The following is a 24516-nucleotide window of genomic DNA, read 5'->3' as shown; positions in this document are numbered from 1 at the left end:
ATCGAGTAGAAGTAAGGCATTGATGTTGGGATCATTGTGTCAAAGAAGGTTGACCGTCAGAAATCGGTGTTGAGGACGTTGTGGGATCGTCGGCGCTTCGCCGGAATCGGGGAGGCGAAAACTAGGGTTTTGTCGCTTGTCGAGTAAGGAAGGCGAGGTCTTTGGAATCGGGTTGAGCCGCAGACGCACACCTAGCAGCTTCGGTAGCTTCGCACGCGTACACAGTGCGGGTTGGTTCGCACGTGTACGAAATCGGTTCGGTTCCGTCAATTCCCGCAGCTCGACTTGGCGGCTTAGTTGGCAGGCTCGGCAACTAGGCTTAGCGGCAAGGTATCACTATAATATATCGATTCAAAGGTTTTTGGCCATTCTAAAGCTGTTTCTGCCTTTAGTTTTACCATCTGAGATCAGTATGGCACCTAAACGTTAAAGACAGATTAGGTCGAAGGTTTATTTTGATAAATAGCATGAGGTTTAGCTAGGGTACCTTATGAAAGGTTCTAAATTTTTATGTGGTTATCATAGGACATATTTAACCACTGGGATTAGCTCGTTGTGAGTGACTTCAACCAAGACCATCGAGGTAAGTGACCTTACTGTTGGAGTTAGCTTACTACGTGTTGTATGATGGTGCGTGCCCTGTGGCCCCTACATGCACCATATTTTATGTGATATGATTATGTGATGTATAGATTGTGTTGATCGTAGATTGTGTAGGTTATGTGATGTATGAACTTGTGTTGACTGCTGACTGTTTATGTTATGTCATGAATGAGATGTTAGTATTATATGCCATGAATATGTTGATTGATGTCATAGATACACGTAGAATTATCGAGTCATGTCATGAGATGTTTATGCAACTGGAATGTTTATGTAATATGCCATGTAATGTAAGTCATGTGAGATGCCATGTGATGTAAGAAACGTAAATGCGATGTTAGCACTGCTTATGTAATGCCATGTTAGATATGTTAAGGGACCTCATGCATATATGTATGTCACATGCATCGGTATTCTTCCCCTTTATGATATGAAAGAATGAAATACGATATTTATGTTCGCCATGATATCATGCGGGCCCTTTTCTGTTTTGTGGTGTCTGGCTATGTGTAACACGTTTCCCGACCAAGTCAGGTCCAGGGGGTATGTTTACGAGCCCGTCTGGTGGGTTCATGTACACGTACATGGGCCATGTGTGAAGGAGTATCACACATCCAACCCTACCCGGAATAGGAAAGCGCCCAAGGCTAAGAAAAGTTTATGAAAAGTTAGGTCCCGCTCATATGTTGCATGTGTTTGCATTCCTAACCCTAACAGTGGGGTGACTTACTGAGTATTTCATAAAATACTCAAGCCACGTACTACCTACATTTTTCAGGTAAAAGCAAGGCGCCAATGTACGGTTGACGGCGGAGCTGAGGCCACCATGGAAGTTGGAGACGGGATATTTTTAGGAGTTTACTTTTATTAGACTGTTTTAAGTTATAGCATTGAGTATTGTTTTATTTGGATTTATTTTGAATTCAATATTGAAAGGTTATTTTCGGAGTTTAGGTTTTGTTTTGGATTCATGAATATTTATGAATGCCTCTTTCAAGGTTATTTATGATGAGCTTCCGCTTAATGAGATAAGTATGCATGGGTGACGTCACTAATTAGGTTAAAGAAAATTAGGGGCGTTACATGTATAGCCATAAATGTAGGTTCCTCTCGTGCGAGTCCTCTTTTCAATTGTATGGCCGAGATCATTCTAAGATTACCTGGTTGCTTGATACTTACAGGTATTACTGTGGGATTGCGGTCGGTGATCACCAAGTATTTCGCCAGTGGCATTGCGATAACTTTGTGTTCTAGGAGGAACTCCATCCTAAGTACCACGTCAAAGTCGTCCATGCGAACTACGACAAGGTCCAGCTTTCCTATCCAAGCCCCTAATTTGAAGGGGACTCTTTTGGAAACTCCCACAATAGGCAAGGCCTCGGAGTTGACAGCTTTCATTTTTCCAGGGTCTTTTCCTATGGTGAGTCCCAATCTTCGGGCTTCTTGATCAGCGATGAGTTGTGAGTCGCTCCTAAGTCTATCAAAGTACTCTTGCTCGGTCGAGAGTTTATTGTCGCATCCACAAACATGAACCCTTTCTCTATTATCTCCTTCGGGTCGACCTTCCATTGGAGGGTTGACAAGAATTTGAGCGTGCGCATTCGAGGGTTGTCTTGATCTTCCTTCTTGTCTAGCATAGTCTCGTCTCTTGTCTCGTTGCTCTCTTGAATGGACACTTGGAGTGCAGTGAGAGAGGCCCGATGAACACTTGGACACTTTGTGGGGGCCTTTACACAATATGCATTGTAAAGGTGTTGTCGGGTGGTTCCTTTTAGGGTAAGGTCCTCAAGATGTCCCCGCTTGGTTGTTCTAAGTAGGTCTATCTGTCCACCCGCTTGGTCTGTCGTTACCTCCGTTTGGCCTGTTGGGGCTTCCATTTCGATGACCTGGCGGCTTATATGTTTTGCCCCCAGTGTTTGGGGCCTGTGTCGTTTTTCTTTGGTAACTCGCCTCGTTCCCTAAAAATTGCAGTAGCTAGGTCTTGGACCTTTTCTCGTGTATTTTTGTTTTGGCCCACAGTTGTAACCCATTTATAAAGAAGAACACCTTGTCCTTCAATAATGTGCCCCTGATATCTAGCATCAGGGTCGAAAATTGTCTGACATAGTCCCTTATGCTTCCACTTTTCTTTAAGGCTATTAGTTTTTCCATTGCTAGATGGTCTACGTTTTCGGGGAGGAATTGGTTTCTTAACTCTCTCTTGAGGTCTTCCCACAAGTCTATGGTGCACAATCCATTCTTGATGTCTTATACCTTCATACGCCACTAAAGTTTGGCGTCGTCTATGAGATACATCAAGGCTACTGTCACCTTTATGTCGTCGGTACAAACTGGTGTGGCTTTGAAGTACTGTTCGACATAAAAGATGAAGTTCTCCAACTCTTTGGCATCCCGGTTCCCTTTGAAAGGTCTAGGGTCGGGAAACTTCAGTTTGTTGGATCTTGTATTAGTTTGCCCAGCCGAGACATTCTCCACGGCTTTCATGGTCACCTCGATTCGGGTGCTCATGGTGGACATCTTTTTTTGGATGTCATTGATCGTTGTTCTGAGTTCGTCAGCTAATCCATTGAACAAACTCATCATTGTATTTTGTAGCACGTCGAACTCTTCGCCACGTTCCTCCTTGTGCGCGACAGAGCTATCGGGGCTACCAGACGGTCTTGGGCTGCTCGTAGGAGCAACTTTTTCTTCGAGTGAGGTCACTCGAAACATCAGTTCTTCGATTGGCAACCCATCCAGGCAGTTACCCATTGCGTTGATCTCTACGACTTTTCCACTCAATTCTTTCACCCGTGCTTCCAGGAAGCGGATGGTGTCAGGGACTTCTTTGAGGAACAGCATTTCCTCCTCTATTAAAGTAAGCCGGTCAGCTTGTGATTTGGGTGTCGACTTTGTCATCGACATGTTTTTGGTCTTTGCTATTTCACGGAGCTTACAAAGCTTTGATACCACTTGTCACAATCGCACTTTTAATGGCAACAGACTTGCGATTGTGCGGCACTCACTTTCCAACGACAAGTGAGCTAAGCCAATTCGTTCTTGCGTCACCTACGGCCAAGCGATGTATGCTCAAGCCTCTTGCCTCAGTTTGAAGATAAGGTTTTAGAAAATGAGAGCAGAAAGAGATTTTTGAAAGAGACGTTATATAAGCAAGCAAGAGAGAAATAACAACGGCTTACAGTATATAACCTTGGGTAGGGAGAAGTATGGGCTCACTAGCTAGTTCGCACACTGCTGGGCCACTGTCCTTAGCCAGTGGGCATACCCTGGGAGCCCCTTATGCCGAGACTCGTTAAAACTAGAATCGTCACGGCAGCGCTATGCAAAGCATAACGATCGTTGTCCTGCCATTTGATGTACGCGTCCGTACCCTCGTGATGGGATAGGGGTATCCCCCCAAATGCATGAGCACACAATATGCATGAGGTCCCACTAGTCCTACAGTTATCATTAATGAACATAACCCCTGTCACGTTTTCATGCTTACATATCATTCTCATTCTCATTTCTTTACATATCATACATATTCCTAGCGGGGTTATGTTTCATGCAATTTACCGTATTTCATATCATACAATTCATGCAGTTATATTCAAATATTCATACAAACAAGCCATAATCGTTCAAGGACCACACATCGTTACATGCATTACACATCACATCAGACTAAAAGCATACATTCACGTTCACCTAACTACCTACTTAAGCACAATAACCTAGCATACAATGCATCATATCATAAACAAGTCGTAACGTAAACACTTCATAGTCATATCTTTCTCTAACTTACCATAGCCCTAACGTTCTTATACCTATCACAGACATATAATTACATAACGTACCTTAGTCATATCATCACCAGAACGTATCCTAACGCCATCGTTCTATCAATCTATCACAAACCTATCCTTTTCTACCCATAATCTAACTGTATTCTTTCATCAATCTCTCCTATCCATAGCACTCCGGTATGTAACCTAACCTTAACGTTTCATGAACGTATCTTACTCCTGTCGTTACATTTTGTTTTGTGCATCCTTCTCGTATCCTATCTCAAACATCTCCTTGAGCACATCGTACCATAATTATTATCGTACAATCTACATATTATAACATAACATAACATATAGGAAGCATATCGTTCCACAGACAATTCACACATAGAAATATATATGACACGTGCAGAACCACAGGGCACGTGTCAACATCAAATATAACCATGCCGATAGTAAAGTTACTTACTTGGCTAGCTTAAGTTGTTGTCACGAATATATCTTTAATGAGAGTTCGATTCCGTCCTTTCAAATCCGGGTCAACCTATATGAGCCCATGACATTAGTTTCGGGTTTGAATTCTACAATATTATTTCTCTAATTTACATTGGTCCATTGTTAGAAGTCTTGAAATGTTATATATCTATAATTTTATATTTATTAAAAATCTCATTTTTCATTGTTACTGTGGTATAAAAAGTATATACTGGTAAGTTATTCTGAGCTTTACTATTCTCTGTATTTACCGGTCTGTATTTACCTTTCCCTCCATATTTAGTTTCTGATTTTTAATTCCCTAATATCTGTATTTACCCTTCCCTCCATATTTAGTTTCTGGTTTTTAATTTCCTAATCTCTTCTTTATCTATTGCCTTCTAATTCTGGATCTCTTCTAATTCTGGATCTCTATTTCCAAATATTTCCTTATTGCATGGTTTCCTATTCATAAGTTTTATTGAACATTCTATCTTTAGTCTATTCATTTGGCTGCCTGATAAAAATTTAATCTAATATTACACCTGATTTACTAGAATCGTATAAATAATTGACATTTAGTTTCTAACTCAGAGCTAGATTAGTGTAATAATTCAATGAAGATCTAACTATAATTGGTTGTGATTTCTAAAAAAAATAGGATAAAAGAAAATGAAGATTTAATATATATATATTGATCAGATCTATCTTCACATCTCCAGTGAATGGGTAAAGGTCATTCTCATTTTTTTTTTCTCAAGTAAATCTAACTATTATTGATTTTCCGTTTCTTTTTGCAATAACCGTTACTTTCTGCCGTAAGGATGGGTTGAGGAGAGATAATTGTGGGGGAGGGATGAAAGGTTGGTGGTGAGAAGTGGGGAAATATTGTTTTTTTTTTTTTTTTCTTCTTCATTAATTTATTTATTAATTATTATTATTTTAACTATTTTTATTTGTTTATTTGTTTATTTATTTTTTTTGTGCTGTTACAGAAAATTTCTAAATCCCACTTCCCCACACAGAGTTGCCATTAAAAAGCTCAAGAAAAACCATGAAGTTACAATCAAAGAGTTATCCGAGTTTGTCATATCTAACCTATCCCATTTAATTCTTGCACTTTCAAAGAGGATTTCTTGTGAAGACCACTGTAACGACCCGAAATTTTCTGCTCAATTTAAGGTTGCTACTGTATACGTACCATAAATATTGAATACGGAAGACTTCATTTAAATTCCATAAAACATAACCTTTATCTTAAAACACAACCATGGACTTACGTGTTTCGAAAACATCTTTAAAACAATACAACAAAAGACCCGAAATAAAATAAATAAGTGTTTAAATTTAAAGCATCCTATTCTAGCCTAAGTCTAAGAAAATAAATATCACTATCCTATGCATGTGCCATGGTCTCGAGTTGCGATGCCGTCATCAGCCATACAGGAATGCCTTGCCTTAACCTGAAAAAGTAGTAGCAATACTCAGTAAGTGACCCCACTATTGGGGTTAAATGCAACAATCACATGCAAATGAGATGATGAGACCTATCTTTCAATCTGTCTTCCTACGGTGCTGTTCTAACCGGTAAATTTGGACGTGTACCATATACTCTACAAACAACCCATACGTGCGAGTACGGGCTCACCAACTAGTTCGCACACTGCTGGTCCATTTTCCTTGTCGGGCGAGCATACTTTGGGAGCTCCTTAGGCTGGACACCTGTTAGAACTAGTAACCATCACGACAGCGCTATGCAAAACATAATGATCGTTGTCCTGCCATTGGATGTACGCGTCCGTACCCTTGTTTTGGAATAGGGGTATCCTCCAAATGCATGAGCACACATAATGCATGAGGTCCCTAATATTTCTACTTTTATCATTAATGAATATAACCCCGCTATCATCTTTCATGCTTAGCATGTCATTTCTCATTTTTAGTCTACGTATCATACATAATCCTAACGGGGTTACATTTCATTTCATTTGTCGTGATATCATGTCATTTATAACATGTTGTATACATACAATAGAAAACATAACATAATGCTCCATGCTTTTAACATGTCATTTCATAACGTGGAATTCATACAACAATTACCTCAATGGTCACACAAAACAATCTAAACATGACATATCATATCACAATATATCGTATCATAAACATTGAGTATCGTAAACACTTCGTGGTCATATTGTTCCCTAACTTATCATAGCCTTAACGTTCTTATACCTATCACAGTCATATCGTTACATGAATGCTTTTAACATGTCATTTCATAACGTGGAATTCATACAACAATTACCTCAATGGTCACACAAAACAATCTAAACATGACATATCATATCACAATATATCGTATCATAAACATTGAGTATCGTAAACACTTCGTGGTCATATTGTTCCCTAACTTATCATAGCCTTAACGTTCTTATACCTATCACAGTCATATCGTTACATGAACGTACCTTAGTCATATCATCACAGGAAAGTACCCTAACGCTATCGTTCTATCAATCTATCACAAACCTATCCCTTTCTACCCATATCCTAACCATATTCTTTCAACAATCTCTTCTATCCATAGCACTCTGGTAGGTAACCTAACCTTAACGTTTCATGAATAAATCTTACTACTATCATTACATTTTGTTTTATGCATCCTTCTCGTATCCTATCTTAAACATATCCTTGAACACATCGTACCATAATTATTATCATACAATTCACATATTATAATATAACATAAACATAATATAAGCATACCGATTCACAGATAATTCACACATATCAGTATATATGACACGTGCAGAACCACAGGCACGTGTCAACATCAAATATAACCATGTCGATTGTAAGGCTACTTACCTAGCTAGCTTAAGTCATTGTCACGAATATATCTTTAATGAAAGTTCGATTCCGTCCTTTGAAATCCGAGTCAACCTACGTGAGCCCATGACATCTGTTTCAAGTTTCAACTCTACAAAATTATTTCTCTAATTTACATTGATCCATTGTTAAAAGTCTTGAAATGTTATATACCTATAATCATATTTTTATTAAAAATCTTATTTTCCATGGTTACTGTTGTATAAAAAAAAATAGATACAACTATTTCAAGTTATTCCGGGCTTTACTACTCTCTGTATTTATCCTATATTTACCTTTTTTTTCTCTATATTTAGTTTGTAGATTTTAATTCCTTATTCTTTTTTTTATATGGTTACCTTTTAATTGAGTTTTCATGCATTCCAAATTTACAGTGGATCTTCCAAACCTTTCCTTATCTCAGTGTTCTTGTTCACAAATTTTATTGGTCATTCTATTTTTAATCTATTAATTTGGCTACTGATATACATTTAATCTAATATTATTAATCTAATGTGATTTACTAGCATTTGTATAAATTATTGACATTTAGTTTCTAACTGAAAGCTAAACCATTGTAATAATTCAATGAAGATCTAACTATAATTGGCGTCATTTCTATAAAAAAAATAGGATAAAAGAAAATGAAGATTTAATATATACGTGATTTAATATATACCTTATTAATCAGATCTATCTTTACGTAAATCTCCTGTGAATCTCAACTAGGTAAAGGTCATTCTCATTTTTTTTTTCCTTAAGTAAATCTCACCATTATTGTTTTTCTATTCTTTTTTTGCAGTACCTATTACTTTCTGGTGTAAGGACAAAATGAAGAGAGGCAATAAGGACCGAATGAAGAGAGATAATTGTGGGGAGGGATGAGAGGTTAGTGGAGAGAAGTGGGGAAAGGTTGTTTTAGTACTGAAATTGGATGGGTACTATGATCATTGGATAATGCTCATGGAAAGCTTTTTTTAGTACTGGGTTTGATGGAGAATGGGATTCCCGCACCAATAGGACACATCGTTTTAACAGATACCCAGAAGTAGCACATTGAAGATCATAAATTGAAAGATTTGAAAGCAAAGAATTATCTATTTCAAGCATTAGATCATTCGATCTTGGAGACAACCCTCAACAAGGATACAGCAAAAAAAAAAAAAAACATATGGGAATCTATGAAGTAGAAATATCAAGGTTCGACACGGGTAAAGCGTGCACATTTGCAATCTCTTCGGAAGGAGTTTGAAATGCTGCACATGAAGGTAGGAGAATCTGTGAATGAGTATTTTGCTCGGACCCTTAGCATAGCCAACAAGATGAAACTAAATGGTGAGAACAAAGAAGATGTTGAAGTAGTCGGAAAGATTCTGAGATCTATGACCCCCAAATTTGATTATATTGTGTGTTCTATTGAGGGAGTCCAAGGATACAACTATCTTAACCATTAATGAGTTGCAAAGTGACACAATCGCGCTTTCGAAGGCAGCGGACACGCGATTGTGCGACACTCACTTTCCAGCGACAAGTGAGTTAAGCTAATTTGTTCTTGCGTCGCCTATGGCCAAGCGACGTACGGTCGAGCCTCTAGCCTCGGTTTTAAAATAAGGTTTTAGAAAACGAGGAGAGAGAGAGATTTTAGAAAGAGACGTTATATAAGCAAGCAAGAAAAAGATAACAACGGCTTAGCATATATAACCTTGGGTAGGGAGAAGTTGGCGACTAGTCATATCCCCCTATAGTACATTCTGGGCCATTTTAGTTCCGGCAGGCCTAGACATGATATTTTTGAGGTGTCATACGCTCTAGAATTACGAAAGGAAAAACACTAGAATGAAAAGACATGACAAGGGTTTGGCTTGTCATGGGCATGCGGCCATGGGCAACATGCCCTGGACAAGCATGACCGTGACATCCTCCCCCACCTAATTTGTTGACATCCCTGTCAACCGACTACTTTCATACCTTGCGATGTGGGTGGTGGCGGAGTTCAGCTCTTCGGCGCGTTCCCAGCTTGTTTCCTCTGTAGGGAGATTCTTCCATTTGACAAGGAATTCACGAATCGTCCGTACAGGTCTTCCTATCTTCCTAACCCTGTCGGCTAGGATCTCTTCCACTTCCTTTGTTTCTTTTTGCTTCAGATCGATGTTCGGTCTTGTGGTTGCATTTCGTTGGTCGTCGTCTGGATCAGGGTGATAGGGCTTCAAGTTGCTCACATGAATGACGGGGTGGATTTTCATCCATGCAGGTAGTGCAACTCGGTAGGAGGTAGCCCTGATCTTTTTAAGGACTTCAACCGGGCCTTCATATTTACGAACTAGTCTCTTGTTCTTTCGGCTACGAAATCTGATCTATTCTGGTCTCAGCTTGATAAGGACTTGATCTCCTGCACGGAATTGAAGGGGGCGACGCTTCTTGTCCGCCCATTTCATCATATGCTTGGAAGCCTTCTCTAAATATGCCAGGGCTATATCTGTCGTCTGCTTCCATTCTCTTGTAAAGTTGTGAGCTTGAGGGTTTTTGCCTGCATAGGGATGATCAATAATATGGGGTAAGGCCGGTTGTCGTCCACTTACAATTTCGAAGGGACTCTTCCCTATAGATGAGCTGGTTTGACAATTGAAGCAAAATTGGGCGACATCTAACAATTGTATCCAGTTCTTTTGGCGAGCATCGACGAAGTGACGTAAGTATTCTTCGAGCAAGCAATTGAACCGTTCTGTCTGTCCATCGGTTTGAGGGTGATAACTCGAGGAGATGTTTAAGGTTGTTCCCAAGAAAGCGAATAACTCAATCCAGAATGTCCCAATGAATCTGCCATCCCTATCACTGATGATGCTCGACGGAATGCCCCATAACTTTACAACGTGTTTGAAAAACAGTTGGACTGTGAGTTCCGCCGCGCATAATTTGGGAGTGGGGATGAATGTCGCATATTTTGAGAATCGGTCTACAATAACCAAGATGGCGTCATATTCCCCGACCTTTGGGAGATGTGTTATGAAGTCCAGAGATACACTTTCCCAGGGTCTTGTTGGCACAGGTAGAGGTTCCAAGAGTCCAGAGACTTTGGCTTTCTCGACCTTATCCTGTTGGCAGATGAGGCACGTCTTGGTGTATTGCATGATGTCGTCTCGCATGTTTGGCCAGAAGTACCCCTTCTTTATTAGGGCGTATGTTCTTTGCCACCCAGGATGTCCGACCCACAAGGTATCATGACATTCCTGAATGAGTTTCTTCCTTAGTTCCCCTGTTCTTGGGACGTACAATCTGTTTCCTTTGGTTATCAAGAGGTCCCCCTCAACCCAAAACTGTCGTGTCTTTACAGCCTTAGCTAGTTCGACAACAGCTTTGGCCGATGGGTCTTTGTGTAAATGTTCCTTGATGATGTCGCGCATCGATCCATCGATCTTACTTGAATGAATATGGGCTAACATGCACAGGGCCGCATGTTCGCCCTTCCGACTCAGCGCGTCGGCTGCTTGATTACTCTTTCCTGCTTTGTGTTCGAACTTGAAGTCGAATTCGGCCAACGACTCCTGCCACCGGGCTTGTTTTGCTGTTAATTTTGGTTGATCAAAGAAGTGGCAAGTGGCGCTGTTATCCGTCTTCACTACGAACTGTGATCCTAAGAGATACTGTCTCCAGACTCGAAGGCAATGGACTACAGCCAGCATTTCTTTCTCGGAGACAGTGTATCTTCGTTCGACATCGTTGAGCTTTTGACTTTCGTAAGCGATGGGGTGGCCTTCTTGAATAAGGACTCCACCGAGAGCAAAGTCGGAAGCATCGATTTCTACTTCAAATGGCTTTGTGACGTCTACCAACCCGAGGACAGGACCCCTCGTCATGGTTGTTTTCAGATTTTCAAAGGCCATTTGACAATCATTCGACCACGACCAAGGGTGGTCTTTCTTCAACAGCTCTGTCAATGGGGCGGCTCGTCGTGAAAACCCTTCGACGAACCGCCTATAGTAGTTGGCTAGTCCTAAGAAGGACCGTAACTCAGATACAGAAGTAGGAACCTTCCATTCTTGGATAGCTTTTATCTTGTCGCTATCCATACTAATTTGTCCACATCTGACGACATGTTCAAGGAAGTTGATGCATGTTTGTGCGAATGCACATTTCTCCTTCTTCACATACAGCTAGTTCTGCCGGAGCTTGTCAAACACTAGCTTCAAGTGCACTTTGTGTTCCTCGAGGGTTATGCTGTAAACAACAATGTTGTCGAGGTATACTATGACGAACTGATCCGGGTATTCGTAGAAAACCTGATTCATCAACGTGTAGAACGTAGCTGGGGCGTTTGTCAAGCCAAAGGGCATTACTAGGAATTCAAAGGCCCCATATCTTGTTACGCACGTCGTCTTGGGTTCGTCCCCTTCGGCAATACGTACTTGATAATATCTTGATCGTAAGTCCAACTTCGTGAAGTACTTGGCCCCGTGAAGTTGGTCGAACAAGTCAGATATTAGCAGTAGAGGATATTTGTTGCGTACTGTCACCTTGTTTAAGGCTCTATAGTTTATGCACAGACGCAACGTCCCATCCTTCTTCTTCTGGAACAGTATGGGGGCTCCATAAGGGGCCTTTGCCGGGCGAATGAATCCCGCCTTCAGCAACTCATCCAGTTGTTTCCTCAATTCGGCTAGCTCGGGCGGAGCCATCCGGTATGCGTTCTTTGCTGGCGGCTTAACCCTGGGGAGGAGCTCGATTTTGTCGTCAATGCCTAGACGAGGTGGTAGTGTTTGTGGTAGACTCTCTGGCATTATGTCGGTATAGCTGTCTAGTACTTCCTTGATTCCCTCTGGGACAGTCTCTTCGGTGGTTGCTTCTTCTATCAGTGGTATGGCCATGAATGTAGGTTCCTCTCGTGCGAGTCCCCTTTTCAATTGTATGGCCGAGATCATTCGAAGATTACCTGGTTGCTTGATGCTTGCAGGTATTACTGTGGGGTTACGGTCGGTGATCACTAAGCATTTTGCCAATGGCATTGGGATGACCTTGTGTTCCAGGAGGAACTCCATCCCAAGTACCACGTCGAAGTCGTCCATGCGAACCACGACAAGGTCTAGCTCTCCAGTCCAATCCCCTATTTTGAAGGGGACTCCTTTGGAAACTCCCACAATAGGCAAGGCCTCGGAGTTGACAGCTTTCATTTTCCCCGGGTCTTTTCCTATGGTGAGTCCCAATCTTCTGGCTTCTTGATCGGCAATGAAGTTGTGTGTTGCTCTAGAGTCTATTAGAGTGCTCTTGCTCGGTTGAGAGTTTATTGTGGCATCTACGAACATGAGCCCTTTCTCTATTATCTCTTTCTGTTCGACTTTCCGTTGGAGGGCTGACAAGAATTTGAGTGCGCCCATTCGGGGGTTGTCGTGATCTTCCTTCTTGTCTAGCAAAGTCTCGACCCTTGCCTCATTGCTCTCTTGAATGGACACTTGAAGTGCAATGAGGGAGGCCCGATGAGGACAATAGGATACCTTGTGGGGGCCTTTACAAAGCATGCATTGCAAAGGTGTCGTCGGGTGGTTCTTTTGATGGTAAGGCCCTCGAGATGTCCCCGCTTGATTGTTCTGAGGAGGTCTATCCGTCCATCCATTCAGTCTGTTGGGGCTTCCATTTCGATGGCCTGGTGGTCTGTATGGTTTGCCCCCATTGTTTGGGGCTGGTGTCGCTCTTCTTTAGGATCCTGCTTCGTTCCCACAGTCTACGAGTCTCTCGGCGCAGGCCATTGCGGCAGCTAGGGTTTGGACCCTGTTCTCATGTATCTTTGTTTTGGCCCACGGCTGTAGACCATTTATAAAGAAGAACACCTTGTCCTTCTCTGCTGTGCCCCTGATATCCAGCATCAGGGTTGAGAACTGTCTGACGTAGTCTCGTATGTTTCCAGTGTGTTTCAGGGCTACTATTTTCTCCATTGCTATATGCCCTGCGTTTTCGGGGAGGAATTGTTCCCTCAACTCTCTCTTGAGGTCCTCCCATGAGTCGATGGTGCACAATCCATCCTCGATGTCTTGCACCTTCGTACTCCACCACAGTTTGGCGTCGTCTATGAGATACATCGCGGCTACAGTCACCTTCTTGTCGTCGGTACAAGCCGTTGTGGCTTTGAAGTACTGTTTGACGTCAAAGATGAAGTTCTCCAACTCTTTGGCGTCCCGATTCCTTTTGAAGGCTCTAGGGTCTGGGAACCTTAGTTTGTTGGATCCTGTATTAGTTTGTCCAGCCGCGACACCTTCCACGGCTTTCATGGTGATTTCAATTCGAGTGCTCATGGCGGCCATCCTTTCTTGGAGGTCGTCGACTGTTGTTCTGAATTCATCAGCCAATCCATTGAACAAACTCATCATTGTGTTTTGTAGTACGTCGAACTCTTCGCCACGTCCCTCTTTGTGTGCGACAGAGCTATCCGGACTATCAGACGGTTTTGGGCTGCTCGTAGGGGCAACCCTTTCTTGGAGCGAGGTCACTCGAAACAACAGTTCTGCGATTGGCAACCCATCCAGGCGGTTACCCATTGCGTCGACTTGGACGACATTCTCACTCAGTTCGGTCACCCGTGTTTCCAGGAAACGGAGGGTGTCAGGGACTTCTTTGAGGAACAGCATTTCCTCCTCTATTAGCGTAAGCTGGTCGGCTTGTGCTTTGGGTGTCGACTTTGTCGTCGACATGATCTCGGTCTGTATGACGTTACGGAGCACAAAGCTCTGATACCACTTGACACAATCGCGCTTTCGAAGGCAGCGGACTAGCGATTGTGTGGCACTCACTTTCCAGCGACAAGTGAGTTAAGCCAATTTGTTCTTGCGTCGCCTACGGCCAAGCGACGTACGGTCGAGCCTCTAGCCTCGGTTTTAAAAGAAGGTTTTAGAAAACGAGGAGAGAGAGAGATTTTAGAAAGAGAGATTTTAGAAAGAGACGTTATATAAGCAAGCAAGAGAAAGATAACAACGACTTAGCATATATAACCTTGGGTAGGGAGAAGTTGACGACTAGTCATATCCCCCTATAGTACATTCTGGGCCATTTTAGTTCTGGCAGGCCTAGACATGATATTTTTGAGGTGTCATACGCTCTAGAATTACAAAAGGAAAAACACTAGAATGAAAAGACATGACAAGGGTTTGGCTTGTCATGGGCATGCGGCCATGGGCAACATGCCCTGGACAAGCATGACCGTGACACAAAGCAGCCTGCTTGTACATGAACAACGCATGAGTTCTCATGTTGATGAAGACCACGCTTTGAATATCACTCATGGTGAACAATCTAGAGGAAGGGGTCATGGTTGTGGAAGTTTTAGAGGCAGAGGAAGGGGACGAGGCAGACAAACCTTCAACAGGGCCACAGTGGAGTGCTATAATTGTCACAAGCTAGGACATTTTCAATGGGAATCTCAAAGCAAGGAGAAAGAGGCAAACTATGCAAAGACTCAAGAAGATATGCTGTTGACGGCTTACGTGAATATGAATAAGGCCAATAGAGAAGATATGTGGTTCCTTGACTCGGGATGTAACAATCATATGTGTGGGAAGAAGAAATATTTTTTTAGATTTTGATGGAAGTTTTAGAGATTGCTTGAAGTTGGGCAACAACTCAAGCATTGTTGTAACAGGAAAGAGTAATGTACGACTGCAAGTTAATGAAATCATACCTATGTACCAGAGTTGAAGAACAATTTGTTGAGTATTGGGAAATTGCAATCAAAGGGGCTTACCATTTTGTTTCAAAATGGAACGTGTGAGGTGTTTCATCCTGAGAGGCTTAATCATGGAGACAAAGATGCCTTTGAATCGAATGTTCGTACTGCATGCTATATCTCGGCCTGTAGCATCCACTTGTTTCAATACAATCACAAAATATATTTAACAACTTTAACACTTTAGATATGGAAGACTCTTGAGCAAAAGAAGATGGCGGATGATTTACCACAGCTCAATTCTCCTTTCCTAGTAAAAATTGTGTGATGGGTAAACAATCATCAATTTTTTTTTGTCCACATAAAAAAAAAAAAGCATGTTTAGAAGTTCAAATTCTGCTCTTTCTCACTTCATGGTTCTTAATCATCTCGCTTTCAACACTTTTTTTTCTTTTTTTTTCTTTTTTTTTAGAATCCATGGAAGTCAAAGACATAAAAGTCCTGATTAATTTTTTGAAATGAAAACTTTATTTTATTTGAGAAATTTTATTGGGTTGGAAATTACAATATAAGTTGGAGTTCGATTAGCTAAAAATGGTTTTTATAAATAATTTTTTATTTTAACTAATTTCTCTAAGGTTATTGTTATTATTATTTTATAATAATAGTAAAGTGAATATAACTCAATAGTAATTAAAATGTTAAATTAGGTGGGAGGTTCTGTTTCATCCACTGATCTATGTTTTAATTTACGTTCATTTTTTTAAAAAGAAAAAAAATACAAAAATCCATAACTCAATTAGTCATAAATATTTCTAAGAAATTCTCCTTATATAAACCCAATCTAACTCGATTATAAAATTTTTGGGTTATTTACTCACAATTTAAGTAGAATATTAACCTTATTTATTTATTTTAAAATATTTAATTAAGCCACTAAATTTTACAATATATTTAAAAAAAAGTGATGGAAGAATAAATAAAAATAAATTAAATTAAATAAAGCAATAAATATATACTGACATGGCAAGTAAAAATGTATCTTTAAAAATTAACCATAATCTGGGTAGATTAAGTTTCATTAATCCTAAAAAAAAATTCATAAACTAGCTAAATCTAGAAAATTTTCATTTATTTGAACCTAATCCAAACAAAAATCTCTTAATTACACATGGAAAGCCCGAACAAATTCATTTCGGTTGAACTTGCAAGCCTGATGCATGACAAAATTAGTTCATAATTCATGGTTTTCCCCATCACATTCCATATTAAGTTTTCCATCTCTATATACATCATTCCCTCATTCTCAATCTTCATCTCATCTCTCATCGAAATTATGTGCACTCAAACCCTTCCGATCATGGTCGCTTTCATTGCCACTTTCATTTTCCTCCTCGCCCTAACCAACGCTCAAAACGCCCCCTGTGACTACCTTGTGCTTCACAATCAAGCTCGAGCCCAGGTCGGCGTCGGCCCCATGCAATGGAGCAACACTGTGGCCGCGTACGCTCAAGCCTATGCGGAAAAAAGAAAGGGTGACTGCGCCATGATTCACTCAACCGGGCCGTACGGGGAAAACATAGCCGCTGGGTACTACCCTGAGTTCACCGGGGCGGATGCGGTGAAGCTGTGGGCGAACGAGAAGCCGTTGTATGATCATGCGTCGAATAAATGCGTGGGTGGTGAATGTGGGCACTACACTCAGATGGTGTGGCGAAGCTCGGTCCGACTTGGATGTGCTAGAGTGCCCTGTAAGGCTAATTCTCAGTTTGTTGTTTGTAATTACGATCCTCCTGGCAATTATATTGGGGAAAAGCCTTATGATTCTTTGGTGGTTTGAAGAGATTTGGTATTAAAAATTTTATGAATGGTAATAAAGTTTATGAGAGAATCATGATGAATTTATGAATTGAAATAAAGGTATGGTATTGTCTATAATAGTATTATATTGTCTTGTTTGAGTTAACTCCAATGACTTTGTTTTAACCTCCTTGAGTTAACTCTGGTGCCTTTGTTTTGACCTCCTCACTTATAAACCTATGATCATAGAATTTCCCCTCTAATTAAGTACATCATAGAGCCACCCCTGAAGCCTGTAGATTTCTAGAACAATCTTTCCTTAATCGAGGCTTGACTACTTTCTTTGGAGCCTTTGAACAAAATACACCCTTTGTTTGACACTTTTGACTATAATTTTGAGGCTAACAATTTCTTTGTTCGACATAGCTAAGTTAAGTTCATGGTCTGATAACCATGTTAAGAATCACGAATCTCTACAATGGTATATGATATTTGTCCACTTTGCATGAGATTTTTTCATAGGTTTGCTTCGGGCTCCTAGAGATGTATTCTTGACTTATAAATCTATGATCATTTCCGAACAATCTTCAATACTGAGAACACCAGCCACCAGCCAATTCCTGTTCTAAGTCACTCGAAAGAAATGCCCTCGGCAGAGATGTGAAAAACCAGTCCACGGTGTTTTTGAACTCCAAATCGAGAGATGCACGGCGGCATTTAACTCCGCTGTACTATGAGACCCACACCGAAGACAAAGGCCCACTGTTGCAACCTAAACTTTAAAAAAAACATACATATTCATAAACTTTGAAAAGAGTAGGATAAGAAAATGTTTAACAATTTGTTATTTCCTAAACTTTGAAAAGAGTAGGATAAGAAAATGATTAACAATTTGTTATTTTAAAAGTGTCTAATAAGTCTCCAAATTTTAAAAAATTAACAATTTTTAATATAAAAATTTAACCTATTCAACTACTATTTTAAAAATGATGAATTTATGGGCTAGAATGGAAAGTTTAATGAATCACGTCATACTAATCGTAGTGCAACCAAGTGAGTCAATTGGGTTAGCCACTAGCCGACTCTACCACACTCTACCACTAAACTTAGCCATGCCCTAAACTTAGCCATGTTAATAGAATACTCAAATATTGAACAAAGAACTCCAAAAGAAAAAGGAAAAGAAAAGGAGTCGAGGGGAGGTGTTGGATGAAAGTCCCACTCGGCGAATTTAGGGAACGATCATGGGTCCATTGAGGTGAACTCAAAGTGGACAATATCTTCGTAATGGTATGATATTATGTGCTTTCTTACCAATAGTGCAAAAATAAATGGAGAATTACCAAGTTTTAGGAACCATCCATCTCTACACTGATATGATACTGTCTAGTTTGAGATTAAGTACTTTCTGCTTGTTGTCCCGTGAGATTATTCCTTACTTATAAATTCATGATCATTTCTTAACGACTCTCTCTTAAAAATTTTCCACACGGAGAATAGCTCCCAGAATAGCTGTCAAATGTTGTTTGAAGTCAACGGGAATAAATGCCCACGGCCGAGATGCGAAAAACCAGTCACGATGTTTCGGCCTCCAAATCGGGAGACCCACGACGGCGATTGGCTCTGCTGCACATAACTCAATAGTAATTAAGATATACTTGATGGTGTTAATATAACACATGCGGAAGCAATTTGGATCTTAGGCACTTTTAGAACATCAATTATAATAAATAACTAGCATGTTCATAAGTATTAAAACTTAATGAGTTTAAATACTAACCTTTTGTAGTTCGAACTCTTTTTGTCTCACGAGCCGGTTTCAAACCACCACTAGTGTCTTCTCCACTATCCTCCGGCCTTAGAACGTGATTGTGGAATCCGGTGAGTGACTAAACTTGGGAGGGATTTTGTATATGTGAAGAGAGTGTTTGTGAGAGGTTTTTCTCAAGGTTTTTCACCAAGAAGAAGAAGACGTTCCATGTACCATGATCACTCTATTTAAAGAGTCATGTTTGCATGTTTCACCAAATTTTGACACTTAAAATTCCACTCAAATGTTTGGGATTATGTGGCAAGCATGCATGTTTGAGTTAACCAAATTTTGACACTCAAAATTCCACTCAAACTTGTGGGGTTTATTCGGCAAGCATGCAAGTTTGGTTAAACCAAAATTTGACACCTCAAAATTCCACTAGCATGGATTTTTCCATTAAATGAAGTCAACATTTTGACTTTCTTCATTTTAATTCAACAATTAATTTGAATAATTGAATAATGAATTTCAAATTAAAGTAACATTAAATGATTAATTAAACTATTTAATTAATATTTAATATTAATTCATTTGCCAATCTCAATCAATCATGACACATAATTGATTAAGATATTTAAATCTTATTTAAATATCTTAGATTCTCTCTTTTTGTTTAATTCGTAAATAAAACAAAAATGCGGTTAAATATATCGTATATATGTAACGCATATTCCCTAATTTAAATTCGAACACTTCGAACTCACTCGTCACACTGTTTTATGGTTTAGTCCGATATGAGCTAGCAGAGGGACCTAATGGACCTATAGATCATGGGCTCCAACGATCCAAGATTAACTGACTAAACTCATTAACCTTGTTAACCAACATTCGTTAAATACTAGGACATTCCACTATAGCCTAGTAGTTGCACTCCCCTCACTATAGATATATTTCTGTCCATTTGATATAACCATGATTAGTAAGTCGATCCTTCACAGGTTGTTCGTAACTAGAGCTTGGTCAATTTACCGTTTTACCCGTAAAGTTACTTCTTGTTCCTTATGTCTCACTGATCCTCTAATGAACAATTGGTTTGTGGTCAAACCAGTAAACCGAATCCCTCTCAGGCTAATGAGAGGGTGGGGCCCCTTGTTCAAGACACAGAGTCAGTGCTTAAGGAAACTACCTCTCTTCTATCCCTAAAAGTGGGTAGGAGCGAATTCTATCTTGCACCCCACGTCCCCAGCCATTCACCCAGTCTTACCCCTTAAATGGGAAGCCTATTGAATCGACGAACTAGAGCCACTCTCACCCATGCAAATCTAATGATAATTCCGAATAAACAGGAGTTCATGGTTAGCTCAGAAATAAAACCGAATTACCTAGGTTATCGAATGAAAAGAAAATCAGTCTCAACAGTAAACGACATTATAAAGTGAGAGTGGTTTTCTTCATGGTCTGATCTTATGAAATACTCATTGCATAGGACGCCCCCACTCACATGTCTTCACATGTACAATTTAGTGATCACATTGTTTATATCATATACAAAAGTGAGCCGCATCCATAGTATCCTCAGAATAAGGTACTCAGCCTTATCCTTATACTATAGATCATTTTGATTATATCCTTGAACTTGATCCACTCTTATGTCTCTACATATAGTTCAAGTAATCATACTAAAGCCTGAGTGTTCTTAGTTTATTGGATTTAGATTAATGATCGTAAAATTCACTTTATTCAATAACAATCTTTACTGAATAAACAACAATAATAACTTTATTGAAAATAGAATATGTTTTCGTTTACAAACTATGAGTTTTAGGACATAAAACCCAACAAACTCCCACTTGGACTAAAACTCTAGTGGGGTTTTGTAACGTTGGGTAGAGAGAAATACAATAAACTAGGGCATCACATACTCATGACTTTTCTCCCACTTGTCCTAGATTACATAACTCGTAGTCCTAGACTCATTAGGTGCCCTTCAAACACTTCAGCCGTGAGGGGCTTTGTAAATGGATCAGCAATGTTGTGCTCTGAAGCTATCTGTGTGACGATCACATCTCCTCGTTGCACAATCTCCCTTATGAGCCGATATTTGCGCTCAATATGTTTTCCTCGCTTATGGCTTCTTGGTTCTTTTGAATTTGCAACTGCTCCACTGTTATCCCAATAAAGAGTGACGGGAAGATGCATATTTGGAACGACTTCCAAATCAGTTAAGAACTTCCTAAGCCATACAGATTCTTTCGCTGCTTCACAAGCAGCAACATACTCAGCCTCCATGGTGGAATCAGCAATGCAACCTTGCTTTATGCTTCTCCATATTATTGCTCCTCCGTTCAAAATTTTAAGAAAATATTAACATTATTTACTTATTTTTGAACATGTAATTAACCAATTCAATTTTAATATATATTTTAAAAAATTGGAGAAGAATAAATAAATAAAATTATGAAACTAAATAAAACAATAAATATATACCTACAAGATTAACAATAATCAGGTGGATTAAGTTTCATTAATCCTAAAAAAAAATTCATAAACTAGCTAAATCTAGAAAATTTTCACTTATTTGAACCTAATCAAAACAAATATCTAGCCCGTAATTAAACATGGAAGCGAGAATGAATTTATTCTCTTTGAATTCCCAAACATGGCATAATTAGTTCATAATTCATGGTTTTCCCCATCACATTCCATATTAAGTTTTCCATCTCTATATACATCATTCCCTCATTCTCAATCTTCATCTCATCTCTCATCGAAATTATGTGGACTCAAACCCTTCCGATCATGGTCGCTTTCATTGCCACTTTCATTTTCCTCCTCGCCCTAACCAACGCTCAAAACGCCCCCGGTGACTACCTTGTGCTTCACAATCGAGCTCGAGCCCAGGTCGGCGTCGGCCCCATGCAATGGAGCAACACCGTGGCCGCGTACGCTCAAGCCTATGCGGAAAAAAGAAAGGGTGACTGCGCCATGATTCACTCAACCGGGCCGTACGGGGAAAACATAGCCGCTGGGTACTACCCTGAGTTCACCGGGGCGGATGCGGTGAAGCTGTGGGCGAACGAGAAGCCGTTGTATGATCATGCGTCGAATAAATGCGTGGGTGGTGAATGTGGGCACTACACTCAGATGGTGTGGCGAAGCTCGGTCCGACTTGGATGTGCTAGAGTGCCCTGTAAGGCTAATTCTCAGTTTGTTGTTTGTAATTACGATCCTCCTGGCAACTATATTGGGGAAAAGCCTTATGATTCTTTGGTGGTTTGAAGAGATTTGGTATTAAAAATTTTATGAATGGTAATAAAGTTTATGAGAGAATCATGATGAATTTATGAATTGAAATAAAGGTATGGTATTGTCTACAATAGTATTATATTGTCTAGAGCATAAACTTTTCTGACTTTGTTTTGGCTTCCTTACTTATAAACTCATCATCATAGAGTCTCGCCTCTCATTAAGTACACCACATAGAGCCACCTTTGAAGCCTATAGATTACCTATGATCATAGAGCTTCCCCTCGAACAAAATACACCATAGAGCCTCCCCTGAAGCCTATGGATTTCTAAAAGAAACACTTTCTTTCTCTTAATTGGTCAAATGTGTCATCTTTCTCGCTTTCTTTCTCTGCTACTCAAAGTGAAGCTGCCATATTATAGAAGAATAAGAGGATGAACTCGAGTTATTTGAATGAACTACTTCCTCCAATTAGAGGATCAAATTAAAGCTTTATTACTCCTTACCGAACCATTTCATTTAAAAAGACTTCATTCTTTAGTGATAGCAATTATTTATTCACACCATACAGACTTATCAATCAATTATTTATTCACACCATACAAACTTATCAATGTATAAATTATTTGATTCCACTATTATTTAGCTATTAGCAATGGTAAAGAAAAGACCAGTAAATAAATTTTTTTTTGTTGGAAAGGCTTGATGAGAATCAGATCAATATCAATGTATAAATGATGGTTGCACCATATCAATGAGTGTTGGTTTACAATTATTTGTTGTAAAGCTTTATCCAATGGTTGTTGAGTTGCACTTATTGTTAGTATGTTTTGGTAGGTTGTTTAGCATGAAGGCGGAATGTAGTTTTCTAGATTTTAAGCATAAATGCTTCAACGTGTCTTTTTAGTTTTATGTATGTTTGTTTCCGAAAGCCTCTCGAAGATAGAAAATTAAAAGATTTATTGGTCATATTTAAAATAACAACTTTTATTATATAATATAATAAAAAATATTTTTTTAATTAGGTCATATTTAAACAAAACATTTCAATACATATGCAATATAAATTATAAATTATAAATTATAAATTATATATATCTATATCTATATCTATATCTATATATATATATATATATATATATTTAATTTATCGTGAATATTTCTCTCTTAATATGAAGATTACAAATCAAAAATATTTTTTCCTTTATATTTAATATATAAAATTATTAAATATTAATCTGAATCTTTTAAACTTTTATTATAATTTAGGTTCGTTTGACCGGTGTTATAAACTTTAATAATATAAAATTAATTAATTCTTTTTTATTCATTAATTATAGATCAATATACTATAGACATATAATTGAACTCTTGTACCCTATAATAAGTTGTGTTCATGTATGTAATCACTACAATCAAGTCGATTATCAATTCTAAACGAATTATTTGTAACTATCGTTAGATTAAAAGTTTGTTTTACCCTTGTAAATATATTTTTCACTATAAGAACTACTGAATTTCTAATTAACAATTTTTTTACCATTAACTATAAACTAAGTCATACCAATGAGAGAGGGTGTGCTCTCATTGTTTAAGTTTACAAAATGATAGACATATTGAATCGGTTGTGAAAGTCATTCTCACCTATACAAATCAAATACAAGTTTCCTATAAGGAATAGTTCATAACTCACTCAAGATTAAAATCGCGTTACATGTTATCATCCCATAAAATACTAATCTTCTCAATCAACAAATTTAGAAGAAGAGATTAAATATTTCGTAATTCAATCTTAAATATTTTGTGTGTTTCAAAGCTAATACTCTAATAACAAATATAAAATAGATATTTTGTGCTTTTGGCTTCCCCTCAAGGTTTTCCACATCTTGGCTGACACACGGTTCAGTGTTTGGGTCTGATACCATTTGTAATAGTCCAAGCCCACAAGTAGCAGATATTGTCCAGTTGGCTCGTTATGTAATGTAGTCAACCACACAGTTTGAAAATGTGTCTACTATGGAGAGGGAAAAGTTTTCACATGCCTATAAGGAATGGTTAGTTTCCCTCTCCAACTAATGTGACTATATTGCACAAAATATTGAGGTCATTGAATGCAAAATTTAGAAGAACCAACTCCATTGTTAACTTCTCTCAAATGAGACCTCAACTCAAAGAATTATGTCAAATCAACACATAGTGAAGGAAAAAATACAAATTTAATACAAATTTAACGGCAAAATAGATAGGTAAGAATTGTCCCTTTGGAGCCCCTCTTATTATGTAACATAGATTTAATAGTTGGAGAACCATCTACCCGTTTTCCACCTTAATATATTACTATAGGGTCAAA

General features: G+C 39.0%; 2 protein-coding genes across 2 annotated transcripts; both read left to right on the top strand.

Annotated features, from left to right (window-relative positions):
- Positions 1 to 16702: 16702 nt before the first annotated feature.
- On the top strand, positions 16703 to 17206 carry LOC111436558 (basic form of pathogenesis-related protein 1-like). Its single transcript, XM_023074304.1, has one exon. It carries the CDS (start codon positions 16703 to 16705, stop codon positions 17204 to 17206), a length of 504 nt encoding a protein of 167 aa, XP_022930072.1.
- Positions 17207 to 21694: 4488 nt separating this feature from the next.
- Positions 21695 to 22198, top strand: LOC111436557 (basic form of pathogenesis-related protein 1-like). The gene has a single exon (XM_023074302.1). It carries the CDS (start codon positions 21695 to 21697, stop codon positions 22196 to 22198), a length of 504 nt encoding a protein of 167 aa, XP_022930070.1.
- The last annotated feature ends 2318 nt before the right edge of the window (positions 22199 to 24516 follow it).

The sequence above is a fragment of the Cucurbita moschata genome, unplaced genomic scaffold (assembly GCF_002738365.1).
Source record: "Cucurbita moschata cultivar Rifu unplaced genomic scaffold, Cmos_1.0 Cmo_Scf00056, whole genome shotgun sequence".
NCBI classification, from domain to species: domain Eukaryota; kingdom Viridiplantae; phylum Streptophyta; class Magnoliopsida; order Cucurbitales; family Cucurbitaceae; genus Cucurbita; species Cucurbita moschata.
The sequence above is the reverse complement of the archived record's forward strand: the minus strand, read 5'-3'. Positions and strand labels throughout refer to the sequence as shown.

Excerpts from the sequence above, each read along its gene's own strand:
- LOC111436558 (XM_023074304.1), top strand. The coding sequence starts at position 16,703 with ATGTGCACTCAAACCCTTCCGATCATGGTCGCTTTCATTGCCACTTTC.
- LOC111436557 (XM_023074302.1), top strand. The coding sequence starts at position 21,695 with ATGTGGACTCAAACCCTTCCGATCATGGTCGCTTTCATTGCCACTTTC.